Source organism: Microcaecilia unicolor, chromosome 4 (genome assembly GCF_901765095.1).
Source record: "Microcaecilia unicolor chromosome 4, aMicUni1.1, whole genome shotgun sequence".
NCBI lineage: Eukaryota > Metazoa > Chordata > Amphibia > Gymnophiona > Siphonopidae > Microcaecilia > Microcaecilia unicolor.
Window position 1 is genome coordinate 248,767,141 of NC_044034.1, and position 17,906 is coordinate 248,785,046.

The following is a 17,906-nucleotide window of genomic DNA, read 5'->3' on the forward strand; positions in this document are numbered from 1 at the left end:
AAGCTCTCAACATCCAGGCTGTGAGGGTTAGAGACCGGAGGTTGGGATGCAGGAGAGATCCCTTCTCTCTTGGGATGTGCGGGACAGACTTTAAAGATAGGGAGCCCCCTCCCCCCTCCATAGGAATTATCAGTCATGGGGCTCCTCACACATTGCACCACCTGCTTTATCTGCAGTCCTTCTGCAAGCTCAGGCCCCACACCACTCTCACATTTGTGCTTTTTTTGCTGCCAGTGCCTTTTTCAAGAAGTTTTGTGAAGAGTTTTAATACACCATATAGTCCCAGTTCCTATGTGGGCGAAACATGGCCTTTGTTGGGCTTCATTCTGGTTTGTGTTTTATAAATATCTCCATTGATCTGCTTGTTTTGTTTTCCTTGTCAAACCCTGTGGAATTCTGGATCCAATACATGGTGTCTATCTTCTTGGGCAGGACAGGGACCAATAGAAGGGACGCCCAGTTCTTCACCTGAACATTTCAGGATCTGGTGACGAGGGGCCATCACAGCCTCACTAGGAGAAAATTTGTAGTCCAGGACCTTGAACATCTCAGCCCTGGGCTCATCCTCCATCTCCAAAGGAATGTGAATGGCAGCTGCCATTTCCCACATAAAACTTTGGAAAGAAAAGCACTCTGGTGGAGACTTCTTCCTTTCCTCTGGAGGGGAGGGGTCAGATGGGATGCCATAGGACTCCTCTTCTGAGAAGTACCGTGGATCCTCATCAGACTCCTGTGCGTGCTCCTCATTGGTGTTGGCGAAAAACTCCTTAAGGGAGGGCTGAAACCAAACCTGCCTCAAAACAGAGGAGCCATGTCCTCATGAAGGGCATCAAGGAGTGGGTTCCAGCCTCGACTGGCAAAGCTTCGTCCACCAATGTCGGGGGGGTGCCCAAACTGGCGGCTGTTCACCAGTGCTGCATATGACACTGCTGTCGGAGACCTCACTGCAGGCTGAGGGCCTTGTGGAGCAGCAGGAAGTGGCATATCTGATTCACACTGCTGTAAAAACCCCGCCAAGGGCTCAGGAAGTATGGACCGGATGAACTCATTGAGCGAGGCCATCAAGAAAGGCTGGGGTGCCGGTTCAGAAACAGACTGCTGAACTTCCGGGGTCAAGATGGGTGCCTGGTCCTGGCTGTGGGGAGACCTGCGCATCGGCACCTTTTGTATGGAGGGGAAGTGGTCTTCCCAGCACTTCTCAGGGACCAAATCCCTTGGTGCCCCTGAGCTCCCAGCACTATGAGACAATGGGGTTCTATGCCAGTGCTTATTGGCCTTCACCCGATGCTGATTATCTATGCTCCTCCGATGACATTGAATCTCCATGTTGCCTCAGTGTCAGGTCTGATGCTGACCAGTGCTGGGGCCATGCACAGTGGCTGGCATCTAGGCAGGTGGGGATCCACTTGATGAGCGTCCACTCTCAGTGTCTGAGACAGGCCTCTCAACATTACAGACCGATGCACCTGATGCAACTCCAGATGTCAATGCAGACGTCAATGCCAATACTGAAGCAGAGGTTTTGAACCAGGCTCCAAAAATCTTTTCCCATTGAGCCTCTCTGGCCAGTTGGATTCTTTTCTTTATATGAAGGCAAAAAACACAGCTGGAAGGGGTATGTTCAGGCCTCAAACACTGAAGACACCAAGAATGAGTGTATTTGCCAGAGATAGTCCTATTGCACCGGATACAGCACTTAAAGCCACTGGGAACCTTCGATGACATGGAAGGGAAAACAACCATGGCCAAATCAAATGGCTTGATGGTGACTAAAAAAGGGGCATGCACCATAAAAATCAAGGGAGAAATACCCGAACGGAGTTCAGGCCTAAGAGGGCCTAATGAGCATGCCAAAAATAAAAGAAACCTAAAAGTGGGGAAAAACAAACTAAAACTATACAGGAAGGGATAGGGCCCTTTCTCAGAAAAGGGAACAAAAAGTCAAGGCAAAGAACCCCGAAGGGAAGGCACAAAAATCAAAAAAGTACACTCACACACCAGAAGCTGTGAGGAGCGGGACAATCGCGTTCTCTCCTCACTGTGGATGAGAAGAGACTGATGGTCCTGCGTGTCCTCGGAGAATGTCCAGAAGCTGTCATACTGCCATGTATCCCTTGCTGATTTCACATTCAGGGGAGAGGGAGGGGGACACCAACTGCTGAGGGATTAAGGAGGTGTCATGTTGTAATCCCTCCAGTGGATATGTAGGAGCAAGCACTATAGACCATTATATAAAGCAGTGTATGTTCCTATATAACAAAATATATGGGGTTATAATATAATGGCACTATTCAGCATTAACAACTTGATTTTAAAATGCAAACTCAGATTTATTTCATCCTTCATTGCTAAAGCCTGTTGTTTAATGAGCCTAGGCCTTGCATACAGACATAAGAATGCTGACAGGGATGGCCAATGTACCAGAATAATAACGTTTTCATCAGCACTGACATCATGGCCAGACCAGCCAAGGACTCTTTGAATCTCCCATGCAACCGGAGAGACGCTGTGGCTGACAAAATTGTACATTGTTTATGAAACCCAAACTGCTCGTCAAGGTGACCCCTTCAATGTGGTGCCAGTGAGACAATCTTGTGGCCCTTGAAGCCACAACATTTGGGGATAAACAAAGTTATGTGTGCGTCACCCCCAAAGCCAAAATGCAAGTTATTATCCCAGCTGCAGCTTGTGATTACTGTATAAAAAGAGGGCTCATATCTGATACAAAAGGCTGCTGTGTTGACATTCAAGGTGCTGCCCTGCTTTCCACCTGACTGACCATCTGAGGAACACTCTGCTACCTGCTGGACGTCTGAATCAGGTTGTACTCTGTGTAGTGCTTTGGGTTTAGATTAGCTGATGGAATTAGAACTCCATCTAGGGAAGTGTGCATTTACTCTGAGCTGTTTCTAGATGAAAAGGTTGTTATCTGTGTATGCCCCACAGACAGCTGCTTAGTCAGAGCACTCTTCTGTAATCTGTACCAAATCTAAATAACAACATCCATCTTTTTAGACATGGACATCCCTTCCCTTTCTATGATCAGAACTGCATGTCCATGTTTTGGGTGGGACATTCACTTACGTGCATAACTTATTTCATTTATTTATTACATTTGTATCCCGCGCTTTCCCGCTCATTGCAGGCTCAATGTGGCTTACATAGTAACAAGAGAATACAATCTGTAGTATCTGAATCAACAAAGGAGGTATGTGGTAGGACAAATGAACAAGGGTAAATGGGATAAAAGAGGTATGAGAGAAAGGATAGGGATAGGTAAGGAAGTGGAGTGATGAAGAAGAGGTAGGGGAAGAGTATGGAGGGTAAGAAGATTGGTAGGAGGTAGTTTCTGAGCCATTGTTGTTAATTATTAGATGAACCGGTAAATGGATGGGTTGCTTACGGTAGGTCAAGTTATTCTATAAGTTATATGCGAGCATTTACACAAGTTCTAAGACTGATGTAAATGCTTGTGCTTAAATTATAGACAGGGGCGGCGCAAGGCAAGATGCTGCCTGAGGCAGGAATGAGATGCCACCTACCTCGGGCCACAGTCTGGCATCTCCCCCTTCCTTCCTCCAGCCCCTTCCCTGAGTTTACCTTCTTTTTTCATTTTTCAAAAGGCGGGGGGCGGCAGCAATTCCCATACTCTGCCCTGCCGCCAGCACCGGCCTCTTCTCTACTGTGGCCTGCCTCTGAAGAAACAGGAATTTACATCAGAGAGGCCGGTGCTGTCAGCAGGACAGAGTATGGGAATCACTGCAGCCACCGTCTTTTGGAAAATGGAAAAAGAAGGTAAACTCTGTGAAGGGGATGGAGGCAAGAAGAGGGAGATGCCACTCCAGGAAGAGTGCCACCTGAGGCCCTTGCTTCAGTTGGCCTAATAGAAGGGCTGCCACTGATTATAGGCGTGTACTTCACCTGCAAAGCTAGCATTTTATAAAGAAAAGTAGGTGCCTACTTTTCTTTATGCAATAGGCACCACACATAGGCACTCTGTTATAGAATTCACCCCCTAGAGGACTTTCTGATTTAATGTAGCAGCACTGAAAAAATAATATATACCTCTGTCTTCTTAATAAAAGATTTTATACAAGTAAAAAAAAAAACACTCATGATTACACATCATTTTTAGAACAGTAGAAGCAAATATAAATGAAAAAAAAAAAGATGAAAATGAAGAAAGAACATTACCGAAGAAAGTCTTCTCATGTTGTTGGCTCTCTGATATCGTGGCTTTATGGAAAGCCTGTGCTTGGCTGCAGAATTATCGAGGCAGGTGAAGAATTGAAGAGGAGTGTCAAAGTCAGCTGGAGGTGAAATGTTGTCATCAAATGTTTCAGAACATGCAGCTCTAGCACTGGTTAGCCCATGCAATGGCTGATATTCTGGAGAAAGAGGTCTGGAGGAAGGACCCGAAGAGATCTAAAATAAACAAAAAGCCTTCACCAACAGTAAAAAAAAAAAAAAAAGAAAATTCTAAGTAGGCACAATTGTTACAAGACTTTAAACATCTTTTTGAGGTTTCCCCATACAAAACAAAGGGGTCAATATTCAAAGCGGGGCTATCTGCTGACATTCAATGGCACTTAACTGCTAAACTGAAAGCCAGCTATTTTGAAGGTGATCCAGGGGCAGAGTCACCACTTATGCAGTTAAGTGCCAAATTGGACCATATAAAACACAGTCCTATCTTTATACAGTGTCGTTTAGGTGTTTAAATACTGAATATCACATTTAAATGCATAAGAGACAGTTAGTCACATAAAGATATGGCCTCGCACTGAAGATCCAGGGATAATGCCACTGGCAGCTAAAAAAAAACCCTCACCACTGTTGGCTGAATAGCTATAAGAACATTAAAATAGTCATTCTGGGTTAGACCAATGGTCCATCTAGTCCAATATCCTGTTTCCAACAATGGCCAATCCAGGTCACAAGTACCTGACAGAAACCCAAATAATAGCAACATTCTATGCTACCAATTCCAGGGCAAGAAGTGGCTTCCCCCATGTCAATAACAACTATGGACTTTTCCTCCAGGAACTTGTCCAAACTTTTTTTAAACCCAGATACGCTAACCACTGTTACCACATCCTCTGGCAACAAGTTCCAGAACTTCACTATTCTTTGAGTGAAAAAATATTTCCTCCTATTTGTTTTAAAAGTATTTCCAAAAATAAATAGCAAACATTATCAACACACAATGAGAAAAAAAAAAGACACCATCCATTAGTGTTCCTTTTGAGCCCAAAGTGGGTGGGCACAAAATTTCTCTGCTCCGCCCTACCTCCACCTCAAATTATAAATACTTTAGCTAATGAGGATCCTCAAGCTCAGTCAGCTGAAGACTTTCTCTGAAGGTGGCCAGAACTCTCTTTTACCAAGCTTGGCAGGCAACAGCAATGACCCTAAGCCACTGATGCCAGCACCCCACACATGCTTAGCTGTCGATGGCTCAAGGATGCTGTTGCCAGAGCTTGGTAGAAGGGAGTTCTGGCTGCCTTTGGAGGAGGTCCTTAGCTGGGGATGCCTGGGAATCCTCACCAGCTATACAGCAAGGGTAGGACAGGTGTTAGACCTACTTGGCCCAGGTCAGAAAATAAAGGAGGGCTGCAGAGGAGAGGCTTCCGGGTTAGCGCTTTAGTAGCGCAAGGAGATTGTTGAGTGGCAGCTGGCAGGCAGCGTGTGGGAATCGCTGCGACTGCGAGAGGAGCCTGCGACTGGAATCGCTGTCAGGAACACTGCTGCTGGGCGGGCCTGACCCCAAATTGGGTGGGCCCAGGCCCACCCCGGCCTGCCCGTGGCTACGTCCCTGAGTGGGATAGGCCTTGCAAAACAGGTAAGTCTTTAATCATCTCCTGAAGTTAAGATGGTTGTAAATCGTTTTCACATCTTTGGTAGTGCATTCCACATTTGTGTGCCTAAATAGAGAAATTGGATGCATAGGTTGATTTATATCCGAGTCCTATGCAGCTTGGATAGTGGAAGTTCAAATAGGTACGTGACGTACTAGTTCTATTTCTGGTCGGAAGATCTATCAAGTCAACCATGTATCCTGGAGTTTCACCTTAGATAATCTTGAGGACCAAAGAGCAAATTTTGAAGGTAATGCGTTCCTTGATTGGGAGCCAATTAAGTTTTACTTGGAGAGTTTTGGCACTATTGAATCGTGTTTTGCCGAATATCAGCCTGGGGTGTTTTAATTATGTTTTTGCAATATCTGGTTCAAGAACTCCTGAATTTCCCACATCATTTCAGTCTGATGGCATTGAGATCCCTATTAGAGAAATTCAATATTTGAGATTACTCTTGATTCATCATTATCTATGTGACATCATCTTAAATCGGTCACGCCAATGTTTTTTTAAGCTTCAAACTCCCTGTCATGTGCAAGACAGTGGTGTAGCCACAGGTGGGCCTGGGTCCACCCATTTTGGGCTCAGGCCCACCCAAAATCAGTGCTCCACTCGCATGGCTGGTGGGGATCCGCAAGCCCTGCCATGCCAGCCGAAGATTTCCTCTCAGCAAAAACAGCTCTTACACCCTCAGCAGTCAGCTGCAGTGTTCCTGAGCTGCTACCATCCTACCCCTCGCGAATGCTCAGTTTGCGTGCATGTGCAGAGGCTGGCTGTGTCAGTGACTCTGGGACACTGAAGGCAGATACACAAGATGTTAAGTGCTCTATCTGCCGGGAGGAGGTCTGCTGCCAGCTCAGGTATTTCTTTTCTTTTTGGTTTTAGCGGTGAATGGGGGGGGGTGGGGGATGAGGACGAGATGAATCTTCGGGCTAATCCTCGGCCTCTGGCCCACTGTAAAATCAGCCCTCTGGTGCAGGACTTTTTTAGTCTTGCCAATTTTTGCATTTTAGTGCAGGCCTTTATTTTTCATGTATTTATGTTAGGACTCGTATAGAATGGACTTTGGATATCACATGTTGTTCAGAACGCGACAGCTCAATTGTTTTTTAGGGTACCATGCTTTGAACATATTTCACTAATTCTGAAGCAATAACACTGGCTTTCTTTTCTGGGGAGAATTTGGTTTAAAGTATTAGTTTGATTTTTAAAGCTCTGCATGATAGTGTATTGTGCAGTTGCGTAGCCACAGGTGGGCCTGGGTGGGCCAGGGCCCACCCATTTAGGGCTCAGGCCCACCTAACAACAGCACACGTTTAGTGGTAGCTGGTGGGGATCCCAAGCTCGGCCAGCTGAAGACTTCCCCCTGATGGTAACGAAAACGCTACTCTCCATGATACTAGCACCTGAGCATGCTCATTTTTCAGCGCATACCTGCTGCAGACTGCCAAGGTGGAAAGAAGCATTTTCCTGCCAGCTGAGATATTTTTTTGGTGGTGGTTGGGGGGGGGGGGGGGGGGGGGGAGAACACTTGGTGCCCACCCACTTCTTGCCTAGGCCCACCCAAAATCTGTTGTCTGGCTACGCCCCTGGTATTGTGACTTCCTTAAAGATTTATAGACCAGCGCAAGCTTTACAGTCCACATACAAGGGTCGCCTTGATTTTCCTTTTTTTTTTCAGATCATCTTATTGGATAAATATTCTCTCTTTATGGTAACTGTAAGAAATATATGGCATTTTCATATATATGTTGCAATAAGATGTCTCTAAAAGAAAGCATTTTACTATATCTTAGCTGTTTGAATCATTAACAAAAGAAACTCTGGACCAGATGCACTAAACTTAACGAGCCAGCAACGTGGTTTTTAAACCAGTTCTAGCCAGTCTAGCGAGCAAGTAGTAAAACAAGACATGCACAAAAGGGTTCTCCGAGCCATTTTCCTGTCACAGTAGCAGCTAACGAAAACAGAATGCAAATGATCTACAGGTTATTATAATGAACTAATTAGTATTATAATGTGCATACAAGGCAGATGCACAGCCGTTTTCCGACTCCGTGCACCGTGGAAAACCTAATGGGAGGTCTGCACCTCTCGTTGGGGCTGCGCAGGACCCATGCAGAGGAGGACGCCCATCGCAAAAATCGGAAGAAAAAAAAATGCCCAAGTGCTCGTCAGGGACGTCCTTTCAAGTGCCTAACACTTGGACATCCTTCACTCAAACCTTCAGATTTTGTGATGGACATCCTTCTCTTGGACATGTTTTTCTCATGTGCCCGAAATGACCACTGCCGAGAATCTCCAACTCTAATATGAACTCGTCATACACGTCCTACAACTAATACAAAATACGGTCATTTGCATTATTCTCAAAAGCCAAGAAATTCAATCACAATACACCGCTTCCGAAGGCATCCCACTGGCTCCCTGTTGCTCATAGAATTATGTGTAAGTTACTTTTACTGGTTTTCAAAACTTTAGTTTCCAAGGAACCTCTCTACCTATATCACTTTTTTGTGCAATATCTTCCTACTCAAACCCTCTGCTCACAGGACCAGAATTTGCTTATCATGCCAACTTACAAACAAATTTTCCATGAACACACCCGAATATCAATCTTTTCTGTCCAAGGACCATATCTCTGGAATCTCTTACCCAATTCCCTATGGCTTCAGATCTCATTACTAACTTTCAAGACTGACTTTAAAACGTTCTTATTCCAAGATGCATTCAACTAGTCTCTCCATTCTTAAAAGCGCCATACTCTTCCCCAGATTTACAAACAGCATCCCTATTTTTTATTCCTTCCCCAACGTTTCTTAACTACAGTGGGGGAAATAAGTATTTGATCCCTTGCTGATTTTGTAAGTTTGCCCACTGACAAAGACATGAGCAGCCCATAATTGAAGGGTAGGTTATTGGTAACAGTGAGAGATAGCACATCACAAATTAAATCCGGAAAATCACATTGTGGAAAGTATATGAATTTATTTGCATTCTGCAGAGGGAAATAAGTATTTGATCCCCCACCAACCAGTAAGAGATCTGGCCCCTACAGACCAGGTAGATGCTCCAAATCAACTCGTTACCTGCATGACAGACAGCTGTCGGCAATGGTCACCTGTATGAAAGACACCTGTCCACAGTGAATCAGTCAGACTCTAACCTCTACAAAATGGCCAAGAGCAAGGAGCTGTCTAAGGATGTCAGGGACAAGATCATACACCTGCACAAGGCTGGAATGGGCTACAAAACCATCAGTAAGACGCTGGGTGAGAAGGAGACAACTGTTGGTGCCATAGTAAGAAAATGGAAGAAGTACAAAATGACTGTCAATCGACAAAGATCTGGGGCTCCACGCAAAATCTCACCTCGTGGGGTATCCTTGATCATGAGGAAGGTTAGAAATCAGCCTACAACTACAAGGGGGGAACTTGTCAATGATCTCAAGGCAGCTGGGACCATGTCACCACGAAAACCATTGGTAACACATTACGACATAACGGATTGCAATCCTGCAGTGCCCGCAAGGTCCCCCTGCTCCGGAAGGCACATGTGACGGCCCGTCTGAAGTTTGCCAGTGAACACCTGGATGATGCCGAGAGTGATTGGGAGAAGGTGCTGTGGTCAGATGAGACAAAAATTGAGCTCTTTGGCATGAACTCAACTCGCCGTGTTTGGAGGAAGAGAAATGCTGCCTATGACCCAAAGAACACCGTCCCCACTGTCAAGCATGGAGGTGGAAATGTTATGTTTTGGGGGTGTTTCTCTGCTAAGGGCACAGGACTACTTCACCGCATCAATGGGAGAATGGATGGGGCCATGTGTTGGATTATTTGTAGTAAATAATTAGCAGATTTTAGTACACACAGCTTCAGCTTTAGAAATGTTAATTTCTTTCTTCATCTCTCTCTCATTCACCCCTGAATAATTCACTGCTGAGTCACTTTAAAGTTGAAGTAACAAAACATCTGTTTACTCACAGTTTGTAGTTAGATTATAATCAGACAGGCTTATATATACATATTACTATACATTTGTATTATCAGCTCCTTCCATGTGCTTAGATGGTAATGGATGCTCACACCATAGTAGATCCTCTCAGGTTAGGAGAGATCATGAGCTCCATGTGCTCCATGTGCTGCATCTGCTGTGTCTATCCCCCACAGGAAGTTGCATAGCTGTGTGACCTCTCTAAGTAATTCACATCAGAGGTCACAGAGTAATCACAGAGAAATAATAGGTGACAGGCAATGCATGTAAAATACAATTACATTCCAACAAACCCCTTCTCATGCATAACTGTCATGCAATTATTTATTCATACAAAGTCCAAGCTTTATACGCAGATTCACAAAATGTTCTCTGGGTAACGGTTTGGTCATGATGTCAGCTGTCATCTCACTGGTGTGACAATAGTGTAGACTGATGACCCCTTCTTTCGCCAACTCTCGCACGTTGTGGTATTTCGTTGCGATGTGCTTGGTACGTGACTGAACCTTGTCATTCTGTGACAGTCGGATGCAGCTCTGATTATCTTCCATTATCTGGATTGGTCTCTGTTCAGCTATTCCAAAATCCAGCAAAAGTTTTTCAATCCACATCAGTTCTCTGCACGCTTCCGATACGGCCACGTATTCAGCTTCTGTAGAAGACAGACTCACAATACTTTGTTTATGACTGGCCCATGAAATTTGTACATTTCCATACATAAACACATATCCACTTGTGGATTTATAATCAGAATGATCCCCTGCCCAATCTGAATCACAGTAACATATTAGTTTTGGATTACTATTGGCTGAAATCTTTAATTTACAATCAATGGTACCCTTTAAATACCTTACCATCCTTTTAACTGCAGTCCAATCTGATTTGGTAGGTGAGCTGACCTTTCTGCTCAAAATTCCTACTGCATTTGCTATATCAGCCCTGTATGTGGTAGCTAGATATAAAAGCTTACCTATGGCTGATCTATATTGGATGTTATCTGGTAAAGGTTCTCTTACTGTTTCATCCTTCAGAAAATCAGTGATCATGGGAGTGCTTACAACTTGGGCATCTTGCATACCTAAACTTTCAATAAGCTCATTTATTTTCTGCTTCTGGCTTAGAAGATAAGAACCATCATTTTGTTTCTCAATTTCTATACCAAGATAGTATGACACATTTCCAAGTTCTTTTATCTCAACATTGAGGTTTAAACACTTTACAATGTCCTTGTACTCTTGCTCACTTTTGCTTGCAATGAGCAGATCATCAACAAAAGCTAAAATGTATGCATATTGTCCATTTGTGCACCTAGTGTACAAGCATTTATCTGCTTCACCTTGCTTAAATCCTAAATTTGTCAATATTTCATGCAATTTTTCATTCCAACATTTTGCACTTTGCTTTAATCCATAAAGACCTTTGTTTAATTTACACACTAGCTGTCTTTGTTTTGTATTTATGAAACCTGTTGGCTGTTCCATGTACAAGTCTTCAGTTATATCTCCGTGAAGAAACGCTGTTTTCACATCAATGTGGTTGACTTGCATGCCTTTTGAGACTGCAATGCTCAGAAGTGTTCTGATTGTCGTGTGTTTCACTACAGGTGCAAACACTTCATCAAAATCTTCTCCATATTTTTGAAGATATCCCTTTGCCACTAATCTGGCTTTATACCTTTCCACTTTTCCTTGTGCATTCCTTTTTAACTTGAATACCCATTTGCATCCTATAGCTTTCTTGCCAGGAGGTAATTTTGTAAGAATCCAAGTATTATTTTTATCCAATGCATCAATTTCTTCTTGTGCAGCTTTATGCCATTCAGCAGCTTCTTCTGCTGGCATTTTCTCAATCTCATCCCATGTTAAGGGCTCTTGAGCTTCTGCTGACTTTGTTAGGTAAGACAGTCTTGGGGGTGGAACACCTTTGTTTTCCCTGGATGAGCGTCTGACAACAGGTTGGTCTGACCTTTCTGCATCCTCTAAATCTGAGAGTTCTTCTCCAATTGATTCCCCTTCTCCAACTGTACTGTCTTCTTCAATGATCCTTTCTGTGTCTGCTTCCTCTGCCTGTTCCTCGTTAGATACAGATGAGTTGCTTTCAGACATCTGCCTTGGTATGGCATTTATATACACTGGCATGTCTATTATGGTTCTAGTTTCATATTCTGGATGATAAGGCTCATCTGGGATAATCCAGCCTTTATCAACCCTTTTGTTTTCATCAAAATATGTAACATGTCTTATGCCAACAATGCCAGTTTTCAGATTCAAAATTCTATATCCTTTGTGTCCTGGAGCATAGCCAACTAAAATGCCCCTTTCTGTTGTGGAATCCAGCTTATGCCTTCTTTGCTTTGGTACATGAGCATATGCTGTACTTCCAAATGTTCTTATGTGTGACAGGTTTGGCTTCCTACCATGCCATGTCTCATGTGGTGTGCGCTCAGCGCCTTTAGTTGGCATTCTGTTTTGTAGGTACACTGCTGTGAGAATGGCTTCCCCCCATAGTCTTTTAGGGAGATTGCTATCTGACAGCATACATCTGGTCATTTCCACAAGTGACCTAAATTTTCTCTCTGCAACAGAATTTTGTTCTGGTGTATAAGCTACTGTTGTGATATGCTGAATGCCTTCTTGTTCTAGAAATGTGCGCATGCTTTGTGAAGTGAACTCACCACCATTGTCGGTCTGAAGAACCTTTGGTTTTCTTTCAAATTTATTGCTCACCATGGCTACGTATTTCTTCAGCATGTCTGTGACTTGACTTTTCTCTTTCAGCAAATAGGCCACACAATATCTAGAGAAATCATCCAAGAATATTAGCACAAATCTGTTATTTCCCAATGATGGGATATTAAACGGTCCACATAAGTCACTGTGTATTAAGTCCAGCACTTTATTACTCCTATTTCCTGTGTATGCAGGAAATGAGGGTCTCACACCTTTTTGAGTAACACAGTCTATGCATTTCTCCATTTTACCAGCATCTGCACTTATCTGAATGCCGGTGGCCAGTTGCTTACTGTAAAGATCCTGGATCACCTTAGAATCACGATGTCCCAGGCGGCGGCGCCAGATTTCCAGACTACATTTACCATCATTCTTCCTTACTTGCGCCAGATGTGAGGCTTCACCTGAAATGCTCAGTTTATAAACATCATTATGCATAAAAGCTTCAGCATACACTTCATCATTTTTAGAGATTGTGCACTTACTGTTTTCAAAATGAATCACAAATCCCTTCTTATCTAATGTAGATACACTAAGCATATTACAAACTGCTTGGGGAATATACAAGACATCACTTACAGGAATTTCTTTAACTTCATTAGACACTTTGCATTTTAAGAATCCAATACCTTTTGCTTGGATCTTAGCAGTCCCTGCGTTTGCAGTTTTAAGAATACCTTCTTCTGGACACATTTCCTGAAAGAAATCTTTACAATTGGTTAAATGGCATGTGCTCCCCGAATCCAAAATCCAAGTACTTTCATTTGAATTATTATTTACCATAGTCAAAGATTTTTCTGCCATTAGAAAGCCCTTGTGTTTATCTTTGTCCTTCATACATTTCCTGGTTTGAAAATTCTTTAGTTCCATTGGCTTAGGTGAGCTAGAGGGAGTGTTTTGTGTTTCCTTACACCATTTAGATACATGTCCCTCCTTTCCACATGAGTAGCAAATCAGCTTGCCCTTGGGTGGAGTTTTCCCATAGCTCCGCCTTCCTCTGTTCTTTGCCAAGAAATTTGTTTCATTTCTCTCTGACTTGCTTTGAGAACACATCTCCTCAGAATCATTTATTATGCATTCCTGCCTTAGTTTTGATGTTGCCTGTTCAAAAGATTGCCCTTCAATGGCCTCATTTACAGACCTAAAAACATCAAACTTCTTTGATAGTGAGGTAAAAAGAAATGCTCTTTTCAATGCATCACACATGGGAATTCCAGAAAGTTCTAGCTTTTGAAATGAAGACATAAGATACATAATGTGATCATTACATTTACTTTTATCCCTTAATTTGGTTTCATTCAACTCTGCTAACCAAATTGGTTGCTGCTTTGCATATGTAGTTGCATACATAGTTCTCAGTTTATATAAAATGTCCTTTGGTGTATCTTTTCCCTCCACTAATATGGCTTGTTTCTCTGAGAGAGCTTCCAAAAGCATGCACTTCACATAATAGTTTGCATTGTCCCATTCAGCCATATTTTCAGCTGTTCTGTCTTGATCTAAGCATATATTTAATCTTTTTGCTCGAAGGAGACATATGAATCTTAGTTCCCACTGCCGATAATTAAACTCAGTTAATTTAGGCACCTTGAGAGAATAGAAAAATGGTGAATTTCTTCCCTCAGCCATTTTCTTAGCCTTCTGTCTGCTGTGTGGGGGGAGAGAGAGACAGACTGAATCTTTCCTTTAAAACTTAAGAGAAAAATGTGGCCTTTTTTTCTGCCTGGTAATATTTCTCTTCTTTTTCAATTCCTGGGCCCATAACCCTTTTTGTTGGATTATTTGTAGTAAATAATTAGCAGATTTTAGTACACACAGCTTCAGCTTTAGAAATGTTAATTTCTTTCTTCATCTCTCTCTCATTCACCCCTGAATAATTCACTGCTGAGTCACTTTAAAGTTGAAGTAACAAAACATCTGTTTACTCACAGTTTGTAGTTAGATTATAATCAGACAGGCTTATATATACATATTACTATACATTTGTATTATCAGCTCCTTCCATGTGCTTAGATGGTAATGGATGCTCACACCATAGTAGATCCTCTCAGGTTAGGAGAGATCATGAGCTCCATGTGCTCCATGTGCTGCATCTGCTGTGTCTATCCCCCACAGGAAGTTGCATAGCTGTGTGACCTCTCTAAGTAATTCACATCAGAGGTCACAGAGTAATCACAGAGAAATAATAGGTGACAGGCAATGCATGTAAAATACAATTACATTCCAACACCATGTACCGTACAATTCTGAGTGACAACCTCCTTCCCTCCGCCAGGGCCTTAAAAATGGGTCGTGGCTGGGTCTTCCAGCACGACAATGACCCAAAACATACAGCCAAGGCAACAAAGGAGTGGCTCAGGAAGAAGCACATTAGGGTCATGGAGTGGCCTAGCCAGTCACCAGACCTTAATCCCATTGAAAACTTATGGAGGGAGCTGAAGCTGCGAGTTGCCAAGCGACAGCCCAGAACTCTTAATGATTTAGAGATGATCTGCAAAGAGGAGTGGACCAAAATTCCTCCTGACATGTGTGCAAACCTCATCATCAACTACAGAAGACGTCTGACCGCTGTGCTTGCCAACAAGGGTTTTGCCACCAAGTATTAGGTCTTGTTTGCCAGAGGGATTAAATACTTATTTCCCTCTGCAGAATGCAAATAAATTCATATACTTTCCACAATGTGATTTTCCGGATTTAATTTGTGATGTGCTATCTCTCACTGTTACCAATAACCTACCCTTCAATTATGGGCTGCTCATGTCTTTGTCAGTGGGCAAACTTACAAAATCAGCAAGGGATCAAATACTTATTTCCCCCACTGTATATGGAGTTCCTCCCGCCTTCCCTCACTTTCTATGATTGTCTATATGCACTCACTCCTTTTGTCTCTTTCCACTATATATTTATGTAATTGTAAGCCACCTAGATGGTATTCCCAACTGGCAGACTAGTAAATCCTAATAAACTTGAAACTTGTCAAAATACCACTTAAAAGCACATCACTATGTCCTTCAGGCGGCCATCTGAGGCAGAGCACACGGCTGTGTGTGCCCTCTCTAGCTCAACTGCAGATGCAGCTTCAGTAAGGCCAATTGATGGCACAAGGTCTGGATCACCACTCCCACATTTTCTTGAATACTGCTCTCTGGGACACCGCGGAAATTCAAGTTGTTCCAGCTTTCTCTATTTTCTTTTTTTTTTTATTTATACTTTATTCAAATTTACATTTATGCAATACAACATAAATCAATCAAGATAAAAATAAAGGAAATTCAATTCAAAGCGGAAATTTTCCAACATTATATTGACCACAAATTATGATCCAAGATCTAGGAAAATAACTAAAATCAAAAAAACAATCAGTTTAAGTGAACAGAGATGACGGAAAATCGCAACCGAATAGCGCCTAATACAATGCCTATTACAACATTATTCTTTAGAGGTAATAAATTCTTGTAGTTTTTCTGGGTCAAAGAAAATATATGATATAGAATCAATAGTGATAAGACATTTACAGCGAAACCTCAATTGAAAGGTTCCACCTAAGCGGAGAACTCTTTCTTTTAGTAACAGGAAAACCTCTCTTCTTCTCTGGGTATCCTTGGAAAAGTCTGGAAAAATCTGTATTTTTGACCCAAGAAAGGTGGAGTTCATATGGTGAAAATAAAGTCTCAAGATGTTATTACGATCTGTTTGCAGAGCAAATGTAGCAAGCAGTGTGGTTCTCTCAGTTATGACCTCCATAGAACTTTCTAGGAAGTCAGTTAAATTTGTAGCAGCTTGAAGATTTTGAGGAATATCACCCGTTCTTGCACCAGAAATATATTGTACTCTAATAATAGGAGGGAATCCCTCAGAGGGGACACCCAATATCTCATGCACATATTTCCTCAACATTTCCAGTGCTGGGATGAGTGGAGATTTGGGAAAGTTAAGAAAACGTAAATTATTTATGCGAATTTGGTTTTCAGGGAAATCTATTTTACGCTGCTGAAAGTTGAAACTTTTCATCAGCATTTCTGTTGAAGATTTCACTACTTTAAAGTCATTGTCCAAAACATTCATTTTAATTGTATGCTCTGCAACTTTAAGAGAAATATCTTTTTGAGTTTGCTTTACCTCTGCCAGTTCTCCCGTTAGGATTCGGGCAATCTGTTGTACGTTGGAATTTAGGCCTTGTATCGCTTCCCATAAAACTTCTAGGGTGATAGCTGTAGGTCTTTTCAAATCTCCCAGCACGACAGAGGACACGCTCAGATTCACTGCAGGCAGTACGCTCGCCTGCATCGGTGGTCCTTCTGGCATTGAGGAAGCAGTGGGGTCTCCGCAAACAAGCGCAGGGGACCGACTTCCAGATACCTCGCTCCGTTCCACCGCTGAATCCTGCTTCTCTCCTAGCCTTGGGGGTACAGCCATTGGGGGGAGTGCTCAACGAGGCTCCCTCGGCGCTCAGATCAGTAAGATTATCCGGACCACCCGTAGCGAAACCGCCAGCTCCCGTCGTCAGCAATCCCACTTCTGCCAGAGTCATCTGCCGCAACGGAGCTGGTTCCACCCTGCGCGCGGAGACAAGTGCACTGGGTTTACCCTTTCGCTTCCCCATAGCGGTAAGCGAATCTCCGTGTGCAAGTTTCAATGGAGAAAGGAGAGAGCTCGGCGCACGTCCGTTCAACTAGACGCCATCTTGGATCTCCCTTTCTCTATTTTCTACATCATCCAGTTTGTACTGTACATCTTCATAGCTTGACTTCAATGTTGAATATTTGGCTTGAAGATCCAAACCGCTTCACCTTACACTTCAAACTGGGCCTCCATATCCTCAAATCTTGACCTGAGGTCTCTCGTATCTCTAAGGAGGGTGTAAATACGGGTTGCCAATTCTCCTTTGCGCTCTGACCTCAGGCCCTGGAAACAGCGTTTTACATCCTGACTGAGGCTCCTCAAATTAACCTGCTCCAAATCTCTGTTATCTTCAGAGTTGCTGGGTAAGTTGCTGCTCTGGGCTTCTGTTTGGGAGTTATGCCACAAAGTCTGTCGCTGAGCACCATCATGACCAGTCCGCTAGAACTGTCTCAATGCTTCTTTAAAATCTACTGGTTTAGATTTTTGGGCATTATAGAGGATTAATGACACCAGATGTAGATGGAAGGTGCTTTATTTTCCCCTAATGACAAGCGATTTTAACTTTTTTAGGGAGAGGAGTCAGGAGCCCAAAATCAGGCATCCAAACAGGAAGCTGACGTCACTTCCTCTCACTCAGCAGTGTTTAAAAATGTTTTATTTTGTGATTGTATTTTTTGTCTAGCTGACAAATGTATGTATTATT

General features: G+C 43.0%; 1 protein-coding gene across 2 annotated transcripts in view; it reads right to left on the reverse strand.

Annotated features, from left to right (window-relative positions):
- LOC115469099 (uncharacterized protein KIAA1211-like) overlaps positions 1–17,906 on the reverse strand; it is an 87,549-nt gene that overhangs the window by 44,060 nt on the left and 25,583 nt on the right. For both annotated transcript variants that reach the window (XM_030201394.1, XM_030201393.1), the window contains one exon: positions 4,195–4,425. In XM_030201394.1, coding sequence (XP_030057254.1) covers positions 4,195–4,425 — 231 coding nt within the window. The remainder of the gene's footprint in view (positions 1–4,194; positions 4,426–17,906) is intronic.